Genomic DNA, 17079 nt, shown 5'->3' with positions numbered 1-17079 from the left:
TTATGGTTGACATGGGAGGGCCCAGCTCACTGTGGGTGGTGCCAGCGCTGGGTAGGGTGGTCCTGGGTGCTATAAGGAAGCAGGCTGAGAAAGCCATGAGGAGCAAGCCGGTAAGCAGCATCCCTCCATGACCCCTGCATCAGCTCCTGCCTCCAGGTTCCTGCTGAGTCCTTCTTCCCAAATATACCTGAATGATGGACTATAAGCTGTAGCTGAAGTATACCCTTTCCTTCTCAAGTTATTATTTTTTTAATCAAGTCATTATCACAGCAATAGAAACCCTAACTCAGACTATATGCTGCAGCAACTACGATGGCCTGGGATGCCCTACAGCCTCCAACAGGCCACACACTAAGATGCTCCTGACACTGCGATGAACAGGCAGCCAGCCCCCAGTCCTTGACTGCTAGGTTGGAGAGTGGCAGGTGTCCTGAGGATGTCATGAGAAACGATGAAGCAAGTAACCCCTGTCCATCAGATACATACAGCAGTCACAGGGGTCTCCCAGCCAGAACACCTCTTCTGCCTACAGCGGGCTGTCCACTAGCATGGGCATCTGGGAAGGGAAGTCAAGGAGAAAAAAACAGGAGAAATTGGTAGGCAGGGACAGACCAAACAGATAAATGTTTGGTTGATGCAAAATAATTGTAGTTTTGCATTATTGAAATTTGCTGCTCAATACTGGAATACATTCTTAATAAATGAGGTTGTATGATATATTTGTCATTTTAATGTACATTTCTTGTTTTATGTTCTTCAATAATGATTTATTACTTGCTGTTTATTTTTTATTTATTTTATACAATGGAAAGGATGTTAGAATGCAAACTGAATGATTTTTTTTTTTTGTATCCAAGTTAAAGAAGGGTCATAAAGCAACAGAGACAACTCTCCAAATCAACAAGGCGGTTGCACATGGCACAGTGGTGCTTCAAAAGTTGTGCAAAAGAGACGAGAACCTGAACACTGACAAGTGCGGCACAGTGGAAGGCCACCCGCAGGTGACAATGACCAACTGAGAGCGAGCATCGAAGTGGATTCACGAGAAGTTGCCAAGAACTCCACATGGTCCATTCAGGGTCATTTGGCACTGGACGCTCATTGGAAAGGTGAAAGGATTCACTAAGTGGATGCTCTCATGAGCTGACCAAAAGCCAAAAGCAAAAAAAGAAAAAGAAAATGAAAACAAAAAAACAATAAAAACAGTCACTTTTCTTCCCTCTTTCATTCCATGCAACAGACCGTTTCCTGATGAGATTGTGCCACCTAACCTATATACAGGCGGCATATGGCAAGTGGGGATGACCACCTCAGTGACCAAACTTACCGTAAAACGGTCATGGTCACTGTTTGGCGGTCTGCTGCCAGTCTGAGTCCAGAAGCAAAACATTACATCTGCGAAATATGCTCAGCAAATCAATGCGATGTGCCACAAATGGAAACACCTGTGCTGGCCGGGGCCCACAGAAAGGGCCCGATTCTTCTCCGTGAGGATGCCTAACTGCACTTCACACACCCAACGCTCAGAAGTTGGAGGTGGGGCTGCAAAGTTTTGTGTCACCCACAATGTTCACCTCCCGCTTTTCCAACCCATTATCACTTTTCGAGCATCTTGACAACTTGTTGCAAGGAAAACACTTGAACAACCAATCAAAAGAGTGCAGAAAATGTATTCCAAGAGTTCTTTAAATCCCAAAGCCTGGAATTTTATGTTATAGGATAAAGAAACACATTTCTCACTGGCATTTTTAAGTGTGAGACCAGTCTAGTCTACGTAGTGAGTTCCAGGCCAGCCAAGGCTGCAGGAGACTCTGTGTCAACAAGGAAAGATTTAAAATCCCCAGTCCCACACTGCAATCCCTTTAGCATTAACCTTATGTATGTAACAACTCTCCTGCCCAACACATACACTCATCATCTACCTGAGAACAAGCTTGGAGTCTTAAGGGTGGCTCTGTATTTGTCCCCAAAGAAGATAAATTCATCCAAGGTAGGTACAAGGATGTGAGATCTCACCATGGAGAATGCTATAAACAAAGCAGCGTTTGCCTTCGCTCATCCAAGACAAAGTGGGCAAAGAGACCATGGCCCCTTCAGAGGCGGGTCTCCAAGCAACTGGCTTCCACTCCAGCCAGGCAAACCCAGTTTACTTCTGAGCTAGACTGCTGGAGGTGTCAGGAAAGCAAGGCTAGGTCGGGTGTGGGAGCAGAAGGGAGCCCCTTGACTCTATCCTTTCTCGCCTGTACAGTCATGTTGGGCCTTGAAAAGGGTCAAAAGATCCAGGACTCTGACCCACTGGCAGTCCAAGATTGCTCCTTCTGTATGTACTGGGGCAACAGAGGATAGAAAAAAATCATGGTCAAACTACCCAAGTCCTGGCCAGGGAAGCTTCCAGAAGAGAAAGAATGGGTGGGGCTGGCATTATCTTTAGGGTAAGGGACTGATCTGGAGACCACAGTAAGATGCACATAACACAGATACTCCTGGTTAACAGGTATTTACAAATGTGTGTGTTTTCAGAGGTTAGCATACATTACGTATATAAATATATACATATATAAGTATATATATAAATATATATATATATAAATATATATATATATTTGAACTGTCAACTGGGGGGGGCAAACGAAATGATACTCAAGTAATAACAAGCAAAGTTGCACCTAGCTTTTAGTTTCTAGCTTCATCCTCCCACCAAAGGAACCAGAGCACCACAGAGAAATGACCATGAGATGAAGCTAGGAAATAAGCCTGGAACATCTTTTGGTGTCACAATACAGTATAGAAACGTGAAAAAAAATTCTTGATTATTAATATGTCAAGGAGTTCCCAATGGCCCCAAGTGGAGCAAACTGAACAAGGAAATTAATAGTATAATGATAACACAGAGTATAAAATAAATATCCATGAGTTCATATTAATTGGTGTTATAAATTATTACAAGTATTTTATAGCATTTAATACATCCTAGTAAATATGCATAAATTAATGAATGGCGTATTAAGTAAGTAACTTGGGAAAATCGCAAGTGAAAGAACAACCCATGCAGACACATGAGGTGAAGTATAACTGCACTCCTTGGTGTGGACTTTGCACGAATCCTTCCAGAAGAACAGCAACTTTACAGATGAGGAATTTGACAAATACCATTTCAGTCAAGTGATCGAAATCCATATCAATAGTCATAAATCACATGGTGATGGTATGTACCCTTGATATGATAGGATGGGAAGGTCATGTTGCCTCTGTGCTATTCCTTGCAAATATCCACAACTCCAGTCTAATCCTAAAAGAAACTGGCCAGAGATACAGCTCACTCGGTAAAGGCACCTGCCACCAAGCCTGATAATCTGAGCTCAGTCCCTAGGACCTGCACAATGGAAGGAGAGAACCAGCCCCCACAAACTGTTCTCTGACTTCCACGTGTGCACACGTGAGCACCTGCACACCACACACATGTAAAGAACCCATAAAATGTAATCATGAGCAAACAGCATCCAGTACAGTGGTACAAGCCTGTACTCTGAGGCTCAGGACAGCAAGCCAGAGTGTTACTTTAGCCCAAGAGATTGAGGGAAGCCTGGGAAACATGGTGAGCTCTCACCACAAAAGACAACATCCACTAAGTACCAAGAGAGGCATTCACACAAGCAAACCATTTGAGGAGCATTCCTCAAAACTATCAAGCCATTTGTTAACCAGGAGAATCTGAGACATTGCCTGCCTTGGTCTGAATGTCTGATCCCTTAAAATCCACAGGTTGACACAATCCCCAGGATGGCAGTATTGGTAGATGGAAAATCAAGATTAAGGTGCCAGCAGGTTTGGTGTTTGATGAGGATATGAACGTGTTCCTGCTTCTAGCCGTATCATCACAGAAAAGAACAAAATGAGCCTCTCAAGCCTGTTTTCACAAGTGAACTATAATCTCAGTCATGTGGGTGGAGCCTCATAACCCGGTCCCCCTCCAACACCACCCACTATTAATTACAGGAGAAACCAAGCACAGGAAACATCAGAACACTATGCTATCTTTGTATGTTCTCATAACTCAGGTTGTTCCATAAACTAGACCATCAATTAAAAAAAAAAAGTAGACACCAGTTTATGTAACTATCAGCAGGACAATTCCACTCTGTAAGATCAGATTGTCAACTATAACTACTTCTTAACATTTATGAGTGAATTCAACAAGAAAATGTGTGCAAAGTACCCAGACGAATGCTCAGAATACAAAAATCAATGAACACCAGCATTATTATTATCCCAAGGCTTCTTTTGAGACAAGGTCTTGTCATAATGTCCATGTTGAATTTGTCTTAAACTCTGTGTTCATTCTGCTTCAGACTCCTAAGCACTGAGATTACAGGTATGTGCCATGACACCCAACTCGTCAATAAAAACTGAAAGGAAAAGTTGCTCTTTTAAGTAGCTGCTATCTCAACAGAAGAATCAAAATGTCCACATTTACTGATTTGGTAATTTTGAAACAGGCTAGTGGGGAAAAAGACTACCACCTCACCCCAAACTGCACCCTCCTACTAGAGTGGACATATGGCAAATGGACTGAAAGGAGGGAAGACCTAGAATAAAATCACCTAGCAGGGAACAGACAGTCCTGCATATCCCTCATTGATAAAGCATCACAGAGAATGTGATTGTTTAAATGTGGTTATGGCTTCACCTTCACTCACTCACACACACACACACACACACACACACACACACACACACACACACACCATGAATCAATGTAAAATTAAATGCTAATGCTGTTCACTTTGTGTTGGGAAGTTAGATGCATTTCCTACATGGCACAGAATATTCTATTAATTCTGGACAGAATAAGGAAATGGTATGTGTTGCAGGAATCTTAAAAGTTCTTATTAATAAAATCAAACCCGAGGCAAGTTATTGGGGTCCATGCTGGTAGATCAGAGAGACAGAGCAAGCCACAGCTATCTCACCTTGCCGGATCCTCAGCTGGTTTTTTCTCCTCAGACTGGAGGCCTCTGAGTCCTCATCTGGAATGGGTCTCAGCTGAATTGCTGCTCAAAAGCCTGAATGCTTAACCAGCCACATGTTTAACCAGCCAAATGCTTAACCAGGCCAAAATGCTTCTAGTTTCTGGTTCTCACGCCTTATATATCTTTCTACTTTCTACCACCACTCCCTGGGATGAAAGGCTGGCTTTCTGGGATTAAAGGCGTGTCACCATGCTTGGCTGTTTCCAATGTGGCCTTGAACTCACAGAGATCCAGAGGGATTTCTATCTCTGGAATGCTAGGATTAAAGGTGTGAGTGCCACCGTTTTCTAGCCTTTGTATCTAGTGGCTGTCTGTTCTCTGACCCCAGATAAATTTATTAGAATACACAATACCACCACATTTCCTCTCTTTTTGTCTAAAATTAAAGAAAGCTTATAACTAATACAAGAAAAACTATCTTCAATAAGTATATGCAATATACAGTCAAGATTACATTAACAATGTCTAGTCCATTAACATTTGACAGATCCAGACAAAAAAATTCCATTATATATATTAACAATGTCCAGTCCAGTAACATCTGATAAACTCAGACCAAAAAATTTTCATTACTTATCTTATTTAAAACAAGTAGTTCCTTTTTAAAAGTAGATTCCATAATCTCCCTTTTTATCTTATCATATCCATATTCTTTCTCTTTTCTTTTCATAATAGATTCATTAGTCTACCTTTTGTCATTTTTATATCTTCCCCTTTTTATTCAGTGTAGATTCAATGATCTACCTATTTATCCTATTATTTCTTTATCTTTTTTCTCAGAGTAGATTCGATGATCTATCTCATATCTATATTCTCTTTTTCTTTTTGCTTTCTAGGGGTGAAGATATCTTTAGGGAATCTTGAAAAGAAAATTTTTGGGTTAATCGTCAAGTCCTGTATCATTTGTCCATTCTCTGCATAAAAGGAAAGTTCAGGACATGTTTCAAGTCCTTGTTCGAGTAGTCTGTCAGGCTGTATCATCTCATCTAGTCCTCTCGAAATTGTCCTGACCAGTTTGTAGTCCAAAGTCGATTTTTCCATGGTGTTAATCGGCTTAATGGCTTTATCATAGTCCATGTGGAATCATCATTGTAAGATCCTGTCATCTTTTTGAAGATTTCAAAGTCACTATTAGGCGTGGTCATGGTTTCCTGCAGATTTTTTTTTTTTTTTTTTTTTTTTTTTTTTTTGCCTCCTCTGTGGTTTGGAGCAATCACAGTCTGATAAATGTCTGTCTCTTGGAACCATGAACATTCTTCCCTAGAACAGGAAATCTTCACAGCAATTTCTCCCCACCATTTTTCTTGCCAAACTTTTCCAAACTGACCTTTGCCGATGCTTTCTTGTAACATGATGGTCCTGGCAATTCTTCTCTGAACCAGCAGCAGTAAACCCTTCGTCCCAGGTAGCAGCATCACCGTAGTCACTAACACGATGAGAAGGAGCTGGCAACGTGGAGCAGTAGCCACTGCTTCCATGGTCCCACCACTGATTGTGGCTCCGTCCGGGCCAAAGCTTCTCCCAAGCCTCCTAGGCCGGCCTCAAACTCGGGATCTTCCTGCCTCTGTCTCCTTCAGCAAATCCTACCGGCGTGTGCCACCACCACTGGCTGAGTGTAGCTTGGGCCTGAGCTGGGGCTCACAAGGCCACAGGCAAAAAGCTTTTTCATGAATTCGTAACACGAACGTTGGGCGCCAGATGTTGCAGGAATCTTAAAAGTTCTTATTAATAAAATCAAACCCGAGGCAAGTTATTGGGGTCCATGCTGGTAGATCAGAGAGACAGAGCAAGCCACAGCTATCTCACCTTGCCGGATCCTCAGCTGGTTTTTTCTCCTCAGACTGGAGGCCTCTGAGTCCTCATCTGGAATGGGTCTCAGCTGAATTGCTGCTCAAAAGCCTGAATGCTTAACCAGCCACATGTTTAACCAGCCAAATGCTTAACCAGGCAAATGCTTCTAGTTTCTGTTCTCACGCTTATATATCTTTCTACTTTCTACACACTTGGATGAAAGGCTGCTTTCTGGATTAAAGTGTCACATGCTTGGCTGTTTCCATGTGGCCTTGAACTCACAGAGATCCAGAGGATTTCTATCTCTGAATGCTAGATTAAAGTGTGAGTGCCACGTTTTCTAGCCTTTGTATCTAGTGGCTGTCTGTTCTCTGACCCCAGATAAATTTATTAGAATACACAATACCACCACAGGTATGCCTACATAGTGAACATTAGCATAAATGACAGTGTGGCCAGCGAACCCAACGCGTTCTAGTTAACATATCCTCATCCTCCACTTACAAGTCAACAATCATGCTTAACAACTTAGCACATTTGCCTAAAAATGGTAACATTACAACAGATTTAATTCATCCACCCAAACTCCACACTCATAAAGAAAACAGTATTTCATAATGTAAGACATTATCAGAGGAGCCATAATTCACGGCGAAGGGGTCAAAGCTTTCTTCATAACAGATGGGTTTTCTGAAGTGGCTGGGGAAAACCTAAGATCCGGCCACAGGAGTTAAACCAGCAAGTCTGAAATATGCAGAAGAGCTCAAGTTGAGCTTCGTACAGATGACAGCGGTCTTCTGTCACTGCAAGCCCAACCCCAACAATTAACAAGCTTGGCTTAGCTGCCAAAGACCAAACTATGATTTATCGTTCTTTCCAAATGAATAAAAGCATCGCCATCCACTGTGAGTCCTGGGACTCGTGTGTGGGAAAGAGCTGATGTTTCACACTGGCTGTACTAACTTCTGGAACCACTTCTCTACCCTTAATGCTTAGCAGTGTCCATCTAGGCCCTTCAGACAACAGCCCAAACCTTTTACAGGGCTATGGTTAAACTATTAACTCAACAGATAGCTTCTCAAGCCTGTCCGTGGGGCAGGAGCAGGGTGGGCTCCCCATTCTCCCATTTTACAAATGAGAAAAACCAAGGTCACAGAGCTACATGATTGCCCCAATGTGCAAGGAAAGTAACCCCACTAGGAGCAGTCGAGTTCCCCAGAGCATCAGACAGCCATAGGAGACCAGAGGCCTTGCTGAACAAGTGATGTTCTGCATACATTCCTGGATCTCTGGCTTCTCTTGAAAAATCTGTCCAGAGGGATCCAGATCTTTACATAGTTTCTGTCTGATCTGTGGAGCTAAGGAATTGTGGCAAATGGGCATGAGAATCCAGGGGTCCACAGCCTCATGGGTGTACAGTCTCCCTTCCAATATTGCTGGGGGCTGAAGGGACCTTAGACTTTATTACTGAACCTCTGCCTCACACTTTCAAGTGTGTGGGTAGGTGTGCGTGTATGCACTCACCTTATTTCTAATTTTTTTTTTTTTAGTGATGTGCATGTGTGCAAACAGCTATATGTATATGAGTGCAGGAATCCCAGGAAGCCAGGAGGAATCAGGTCTCCTGGAACTGGAGTCACAGGCAGTGTAGGAGACTGCTCGTGTGGGTTCTGGGAGCCACTGTGTCTTGTGCACTCATAACTGCTCAGCCATCTCTCTAGACTGTTTTTAATCTCTGATGTAGTCATGCCCTGGAATCTGTTGGTTGGTTCCGGGACCTCCGGGGAACTCCAAGCCTGCAGGTGCTTCAGACCTTATATAAAATGAACAGTACTTACATATAACATCCTCCCAATAACTTTAAATCATCTCTAGATGGATCACAACCCCTAAAACAATGCAAGTGTTTTGTGAATAGCCACTAAGCTATACCGTTCCAGGATTAATGACAAGAAAGATAAGCTGGCACATGCTCAGTAGCTGTTAAGTATGCCTGATACATTTCCCACCTGTGGATATCCGAGGGCAGATACCTAGAGCCAAATTTCTTATTTATGTAACAGACAAAAGGCATACATGGGCATCATGCCATACAAATAATACACATGTGCACATACATGTTAATGCATGTGTATGGGTGAAAGGTGGTTTTATAAGTTGCACAGGATGCTGGTTCCCTGCCCAGGAGAGCAGAGAATCATCGGAGGGAAAGAGCAGGGCCTGGACCCATTGGGCATGCAGCTCTAGTCTAGTTTTCATACATCAATCCTGTTCCTCTGCTCTTATTTGCTCAACAGCCAAAAGGGCTATTTTAACATGTAAGTGAGACTGCGCCGCTCTTCTACGGAAAAGCCCCTTCCAGCTTCCTCCCCAGCCCCAGACCTTGCTCTTTCTACAGTCTTCTCCACTCACCAGCTCCAGTCCCACCTCCTCCTGGATCCCAGGACACTGGGCAGCTGCCCGAAGGGCTTTTCCTTTGCAGGCCTTTCCCCTACAATCCCCTAGACCCTCCAATCCATTGTTCTTGTCCTTCTCTGACCATGCCACATAAAGGGTCCCTCGTAGGCACCAGAATATCACCCTGGAACAGTCCTTCACTAGACACACTCTACATGGTTTCATTTCCTTGCTTCCTTGGCTACCAACTACTCTGCAAGTGCAACCGTGAGATCCATGAAAAAGACATGTTGCTGTCTTGTTCACTCCCTGATCATCAAGGCCTAGAAAGTACCTGACACTTCTTCACAGGATAAACACATGACAAAGGAGACACACCTTCCTTAACAAGAGCCCAGCTCCCAGAAGAAACTGGAGTGGGGGAAGTTTCACCACTTTGGTCTCATGTCATGCAGGGATTTCAGTACAGAGAAAATTAACTCAATGGCTAAATCTAGATACTGTGCCCAAGTATATTTACAAATGCCCCACTGAGCAATGGTTTTCTGATTTTGAAGCTGCTTGCTGAGTTTCTGTTCGATTTTGGAATCAAAGTTGCATCTATGGATGAGTGAATATTCAAAAGGCGCTTCAGCGGCTTCAAATGAAGCATGCACGCATGTGTGGGAGTGTGTTTGAAGTACATGCAGGCCTGTTCGCCATCGTCAAATGATTGGTATGAAGAGCTCTATAACTGGAGTAGAGACGTGTGTGTCCACACACGGCATCTCAGTACATGCGTGAAGAGCCACTGTGTAGTACTTGGGAACTTGTGAGAGCCACCAGTGGCTTATGAGCTCTGTGAGGAACAGGAAGTGTAATCTTCTGGTCCTGGTGCTTTATCTGGAAAAGGCTGGGCTGTGGGCCCACTGGTCCTTAACTGTCTTTAGACCCCACGGCCTAAGCACCACAGCACACGGCGGCATTTCTACATGAAAGCACCAAAACAAGCCATAAAATGTCACTGGATCAAGAGAGAAACACTCCCACAAGCCCGCACCTCACATACAGCTCTGAAAGGCCCAGCAGTAGCTGCCGGGGCTGTCACCTACTGTAACAAGATTGATCTGTAGTGAAATAAAAGATAATGCAATCCAGAGGAAATAACTTGTGTTCCCTCTGAGAATGGCTATGTTGTCAACAGTGTTCCTGCTTCCCCCTTCTGCCTGCCATGGTGCTCGGCAGCACCAACACGCAGGCGTCCTGCAGGCAGACGGGCCTCTCCTCTTGCTGCTGAAGCACACCTGCAGAGCAGTGTCTCTCCCACCCACTGGGCCCCTTGGCCAAGCCCCAGCCACAGGATATGTCCAGGAAGGCAGAGCCACTGTCAGTGGCCACCAGGAAGTGGGTTTCAGAAAATGACCCCAGGGGCATCCATTCCTTTGCAAACACTAGATTTCTGCTGTTTCTTTCTTCCACGACTTACGTCTCCCAGTTTTCAGGTTGTAAGGTTCAGGCTTCCAGAGTCTGTATAGGATGCAGAATGCTTTGGCTTGGTCTCCCGTGTCTGTCAGCTTTATCGGGAGCATCATTTCCCCAGCTAGAGTGACAGGAAACACAGGCACTGGGAGAACAGTAGGCATCGGCTTTGTAAGCCCTCAGCCATCGTTTCCGAGGTGTCTCAGTACAAGATGGTCCTCTAAGAGCAGAGCCATGTAAATAACTAACAATGATTCCATTGTCCCAGTGATACCGTCTGTGTGTGTTCAACATACATAATGTTTTATGAATTGTAGTATCTCAACAACAAATGCAGTTCCAAAGTTCTGGCACTCAGGGTTAAAAATTCACTATACAAAATATGGATAAAAAATATATAAATTTCATGAAAGCTAGAAAATATTAAAACTAAAATAGAAATTAAGTATATTGAATCTGGTATATACATTTGGAAGTATATTTTTTCAAGAATTTTATATATTCATATAATGTTTTCATCAAATATACCCCCCCATTTTCTCTCCTCAAACTTCTCTCCTGTTCCCCTCATTACCCCTTTTCCCTCCCAAGCTTTCCCCCACCTCCTCACTAAGTACACTTATTGCTGCCTGTGTGTACACTGGTATAGGACCACCTACTTGAGCACGGGTCCAGAGCTAACACTGGTACATCAGCAGAGAACAAGACCGGGATACAAAGCTCTAAGTGGTCCAGTGACATCACATCAAAGCCCAGGATCACTGTGAAAAAGACTTCAAGACCAGAGGGAGCAGTCATCTGCAGCGAAACATTTGCAGGACAGTGCTGTTGTCCAGGTGAACTCAAAGCAGCTGTGGCTGCATGCACAAGATTTGCACAAGATCAAGACAGCCAAAATCTCAGCAGGCATGAGGAGGGGCTCATGAAGTCCCACCCTCAGCCGGGAAGCTCTCCGCAACTGATGGCTATGGAGAGGCACATCAGTTTCCTTCAGGGATGCAAATCCTAGTAATACCTTATGAGAGGAATGCCACCTCCATCACCCGAGGCCGCAGGCAGCTACTGGCTATGGGCTTCTTCCTCTTTCGGATGCTATGAGAGGTCTCAATAGCCAGTGATTTGTAGATGATTATAACTTTTACTGTGTGTATCATTGCAACTGACAGGCAAATCTCATCAATCGAATCCCATGACTGATGAAAAGAGGACACAAACTTGACATCAGCAGTCGGCTCGCCGTTCTTTCTATCAATCACAGCACTCTGGAAGGCTCACGGTGGCCTGCTGCAAGGCTGTCTTTTTCCTCTTCACCAAGAGCCTCAAGTGCTTTTGGTCTGAGGAGAGAAACGCCGTCTGGAGCTGGGTGGTGCTTACACTGCAGCTCATATGCAGGGGGTGCTCTACGCCCCAAGTGTTTCACTGCCCCCAATTTGTCAAGGACGGGAACTCACGGGAGCAAAGGGCTCTGACAGCGGCACTCTCATTCCACCAACAGCCACGACACCTTTTCAATTTTGCTCATCTCTTAGTCTCTAGTCAAATGGAACTTATTGCTCATAGCTCATTGGAATTTTTTTGAATTATTTATGAAAGCAGGTCTACGACTCCAGACTCTTAAAAGACAACACAACAGAACCTCATCGTTACCCACACAGCCTGTCTCCTATCAGAGAGCAGATAGTCTCTGTAACATGAGCGGCATGTTTGGGGTGAAATAACAGTTGTGTGAAAAAAAAAATACTGAGCCTCTAAGAGTATTTGGAAGCTATTTATGGGATGCCTGGGTGTATTTTTAAACCTTTACTGTAAACCAGCTTTGGGTTCCAGAAAGATGCAGCAGACAGATTTCCCAGCTTGCACACACACAACGAATGTCTGCCACTATTACCCAAACTAGGCTGGAAGGCAACTCCCCCCATCCCATGTATCTAGAAGTTTCTAGGCAGGTCATGACCCCAGAGCACAACAGCTACATGTAGGAAGGACGAAAACCTAGCCAGAGACACCAGTGACAAACACCTGGGTCTCTAGCTCACCAGACCTGTACACAGTGGACACCACCCACTGTTGCCTGGCTCCATGTCAGGTGGAGAGGGCACAAACTGGACAGCCAGCCTGCTCTTGCCACACTGCCATGACTACATGTTTGCTCATGAAAGAAACCTCCATTGGAACTGGCTCAGGAGCCCTCTGAAAGCAGGAGCTGCCTCTGACCCAGGATTCTTGAAGGACAAACCCCTCCAGAGATACGTGCCCCTCCCAAGCCCCATACCCCCCCTGCCCTCCTCCCCAGAAGTCTAGACCCAGCCCCAGCCCCAAACACGGCTCACAGGAAGATGCAGAGCCCCAGAGAGACTGGCGGCACTTCAAGTCACCATCCTTACAGGGGCCCTTAATTTCCAGAGACACATGCTCAGAGAAGACAGAGTCCCACCACCCCAGAACATAACCAACAGAAGAGCAACAGGGTGCCATGACACTTACCTTGCTGGAAAACATCTGAGGGCAGGAGGAAAAATGGGAGAGGGAAGGGAGGAGAGAAAGGAAAATATTAGTAACAGTGAAGAAGAAAGTGTAACAATCAGCTCACACACGTTGGCTTTGCTAAATACTCTCCAAACAGTACTCTCTTGTGCACCAAGCTCAGGACATAGGTGGAGAGCACCTGGGTCTAAATCATGGATTGATAGTTACAGACTCTGTGGTTTGTTGTCCCTTAAACCTCAACACGGGCAGTGTGACTGGAACGATTAAACATGCCATGTCCTAAGTCTGAAAGATTTAGGACAGTGTTCAGCATGCTACAAGCAGGACAGTTGGTGGATGTTGGCATCCACAGCTGCCACTATTACGACAGCCTTACAAAACAGGCTCTGAATCGTTCTTATTTTATAGATAGAGAAACAGAGTCTCCAGAAGGCTAAGCAACTCATTCAAGGCCACAAGGCTGGTACACAGGAGCTCAGGATCAAACCCAAGCCCACATGATCCTAAAGATCCTCCAGGCTCTAAAAAGCGACCTGATTGAAGACAACAATGGCTCACAATCACATAAACAGAAAGGTCTATGAGTTCAGAGTCCTATTTAAACCATATGAACAAAACACGTATACATTCCCCACATTATAACTCATGAACACCAGGTCTTCACAGAAAATCCAAGTCTGTTAGAAAGATGAGTAAGTATTCATGCTTTTGTCGTTTTTTCCCAACAAATATCTTAAGAGATATTTGCCAAGTACTTTGTTACCAGCAGCCACAGCAGGAACACACAAAAACACTGTCACCAGTGTCCTCCCAGCAGGACTTCCAATGACAAGTGTGTTTTGACCTCTGGATCTAGTAGACGTGGACAGTAAAGCACCGTTTTTCTAAGTGTAGCCTCTTTGCTCTACAGTACAGATGGGAACCAGTCACATTATATAATACATGGCAGGGCGTTCATGTTCATGGCTACACAGATTTCTAACGTGCAAGTATGCTACCATTTATTTTTCCATCCTGATGTTGGTGAGTTTTCAACTTATTTCAGTGTTTAGCGATGAGGAAATGAAGACAGGTGTCTTCTTCCATATCTTTTAGTAACCATAGGTACACGTGCCCAGTACTTTTCATCTTCCGTGTACCTGGGAGCTTGGCCTCCCAATCACCAGTGATATTTCTTCAAGACAGAAAGGAAGCAATGACACAGGACTGCCCAGACAGGAGCCAGCACCTGCTCTGTCTGCTGGGCTTCAAAAGGAAGCTTCTAGAAGACAGTATGGCGACATATACAGCAGCGTCCAATCTGCATTCCTTGACCTAACAAAACTACCGACAGAACTTTAATTCAGCGAAATACCTGAAGATATGAAAGAAATCTGAAGAGAGTTCCTCAAAGTATCGCTCACAACGGGAAAGCGTTGGACGCTGCCAACAGTCAACGGAGAATCAATGTCATGTATCTACGTGGCTTGCTGTGTGGTGGCTTAAATGACTGAAGAGGATTGGTGAGATGGGGAGGTAAAACCCTCGTCATGCAAACCCGACAACCCGAGCCTAGCCCCACCGTCTGTGTAAAGAGAAAGAAACGACTCCTCCGATTTGTCCTGTGGCCTTCACACAGACACCAAGGCACGCCCAGATCCCACACACGCACAGCTTTTTTTGTTTTTTATGATTAAAGACTTTGATTGACTTCGAGTGAAAATATCAGATGACAAGATGGAGCCCATACCCCTGAGTACATTTATGTGCCTGTGTGCACATACTCGGCTACCTTGAGAGAGGTTTGTGACAATGGTCACAAAAATATTGCTTATCTTAGCAGCTGGAATTGGGGTTTTTAAATCTTACGTGAAATTTTATGTATTATTTTAATCTTTAGCAATGAGCACACCTTGTATTTGTAATCTCAGTTTAAAACTAAACTTATTTTCATTTAAAAGCTAGGTAAGAACTACACTGTCGGCATCAACTTTACACTAGTGACACTCAACACCAGCTCCCACGGGGTCACAAAGGGCCAAGGGCCATGAACAGTACAGACACGCTCCTGGCACATTAACAGATCGGAAAACGGGAGGGTGCAAGTTTCATTCTACTCGGGCACACACCCTCCAATTTTATTAATTAAACCTTTTCTTTGACAATTCATACACATACATAGCAAAATCTAATTACCCTCATACCCACCCTCTCCTCTCTCCTTCCCACCTGTCAACCCCTTGCTCATCAGTACACATGCTCTCAGAGTCGCTTTGGCTTGGGTGAGGAACTCTTGTGATACTTCTCCTAACTCTGAGAAGAGCCACATGGGATGTGAACAGGCTGCATCTGCCATTACACTGACTCTGCTCTGATTTACACAGCCAGCCCGTTTTCAGTGGGTTTTACATCTTCAGACTCACCCAACAAGACTGAAGGTATTTTTCTAAAAGAGAACTTGTGTTAAGCACGAACAAACATGTTTTCTCGGTATTATGTCCTAAGCACTTACTGTGTAAGAGATTTGAGGTGTACAGAAAGGTATTTATAGTTGACAAGCACGTGCTATTTATGTAGGACTTAAGAACGTGGACGTTCTAGCAGACACAACCTCTCCTGTGCGCCTCATACTGCGCCCTCTCACCCTGGCAGTTCATCTTCAGGACAAATTCTGGCCCAGCGGTGAGATGCCAGGGCCCAGGGACAAAGCAAGGGGCTGTGGGCAGTTCCTGAAATACACCAGTCTACACATGCTTGCCTCCTGGACCCCACAGCCGGACACCTACTCTCTGACCAGCTTGCACTCCTGACGGATTCCTCCTACTCATCCTTCAAATGTCACAGCCACTGTGAGCATGTCCCCACAGAGAGGAACTCAATGTTTCCACCTATGTTCCTAGAGTAATCCATGCAGGTTGCAGCTATGGCTCAAATTATAATTATTCATGTAGACTGTGAGCTCCAGAGGATACGAGTGGACCTTAAACTCCTCCCTAGGTCCAGACTGCCTGACACTGTCAGCGCTGGCAGGGAAGGGTAAGAGGGCTCTGTCTTGCCACTCGCTTCCTGTACAGGTGAGGAAACTGAGTCCTGGAAAAAAGAAAAATCTTTTCTAAGGTCACACATGGAGTTCAAGGCCGAGCCAGGACTATATGAGACTCGCTTAACCTTAATGAAGTTCAAATGCTCGCGTCGTGATTATTAGCAAAGTCCAAATTAGACATTTATCATTCCCCTTTAATGAATACAGACAAAAACCTTCAACCTTGAAAACATCGGGGAAATGAGATTAGTCTCTCAAACACAGATCCAGTCTCCACATCCGTCCAGAATCCTCAACCTCTTCCCTATGATTCTGACAAGGAGCACTTCAAAACTCAGAATTGATTTGAATCATTGGAAAGCATCAGCAGGTCGTGGGGGAAAGGACCCAGGCATGATTTACTGGTCTTTTTCCTCCCAATCCTCTTGTGTCCTCCACATCTTTGCAGACAAATGTGCACAAAATGCTATTCAGGTCTTCTGTTGCCAAAGCCCGCCTAAGGTACATGTTTAGGTTGTTGCTGTTTTTTCAAAATTTTTTCCAGCCATATTTTCACTTTTTATTCACATGTAAATTTGAATAAACACTAATATAGATACTACACACATGCTGTCTTATATAATTTACACTCCAAATTTATGTCTTCAGAGTCTGTGGCATAAATCATCTCATCTTCTGTAATAACGGCTCACACACCTTCTTTTAAAATGTTCTGTTCCCTGACAGAAACAGCCACCGAAGCTCAAGCTGGAATGATTTGTAGATGGAACAGTGCAAATAAGTGAGGGAAAAGAGGGGACCTGACAGTTTCCATGTGTTTTAGCTACATGTTACATCTCACCGCACATGCATTTTCCCCCAAAGCAATGGATGTTACAAGACATTAGCCTGGAA

General features: G+C 44.3%; 1 protein-coding gene across 4 annotated transcripts in view; it reads right to left on the bottom strand.

Moving 5' to 3' along the window:
* Positions 1-17079, bottom strand: part of Gfra1 (GDNF family receptor alpha 1) — a 218823-nt gene that overhangs the window by 140760 nt on the left and 60984 nt on the right. For 3 of the 4 annotated variants that reach the window (XM_028880981.2, XM_028880979.2, XM_028880982.2), the window contains exon 5: positions 13161-13175. The exons of the other annotated variant lie outside the window; for it this stretch is intronic. In XM_028880981.2, coding sequence (XP_028736814.1) covers positions 13161-13175 — 15 coding nt within the window. The remainder of the gene's footprint in view (positions 1-13160; positions 13176-17079) is intronic. 4 annotated transcript variants of the gene reach the window in all.

The sequence above is a fragment of the Peromyscus leucopus genome, chromosome 1 (genome assembly GCF_004664715.2).
Source record: "Peromyscus leucopus breed LL Stock chromosome 1, UCI_PerLeu_2.1, whole genome shotgun sequence".
In the NCBI taxonomy this organism is placed as follows: Eukaryota; Metazoa; Chordata; class Mammalia; order Rodentia; family Cricetidae; genus Peromyscus; species Peromyscus leucopus.
Note: the sequence above shows the minus strand (reverse complement) of the source record. Positions and strands in the feature narration are given on the sequence as shown.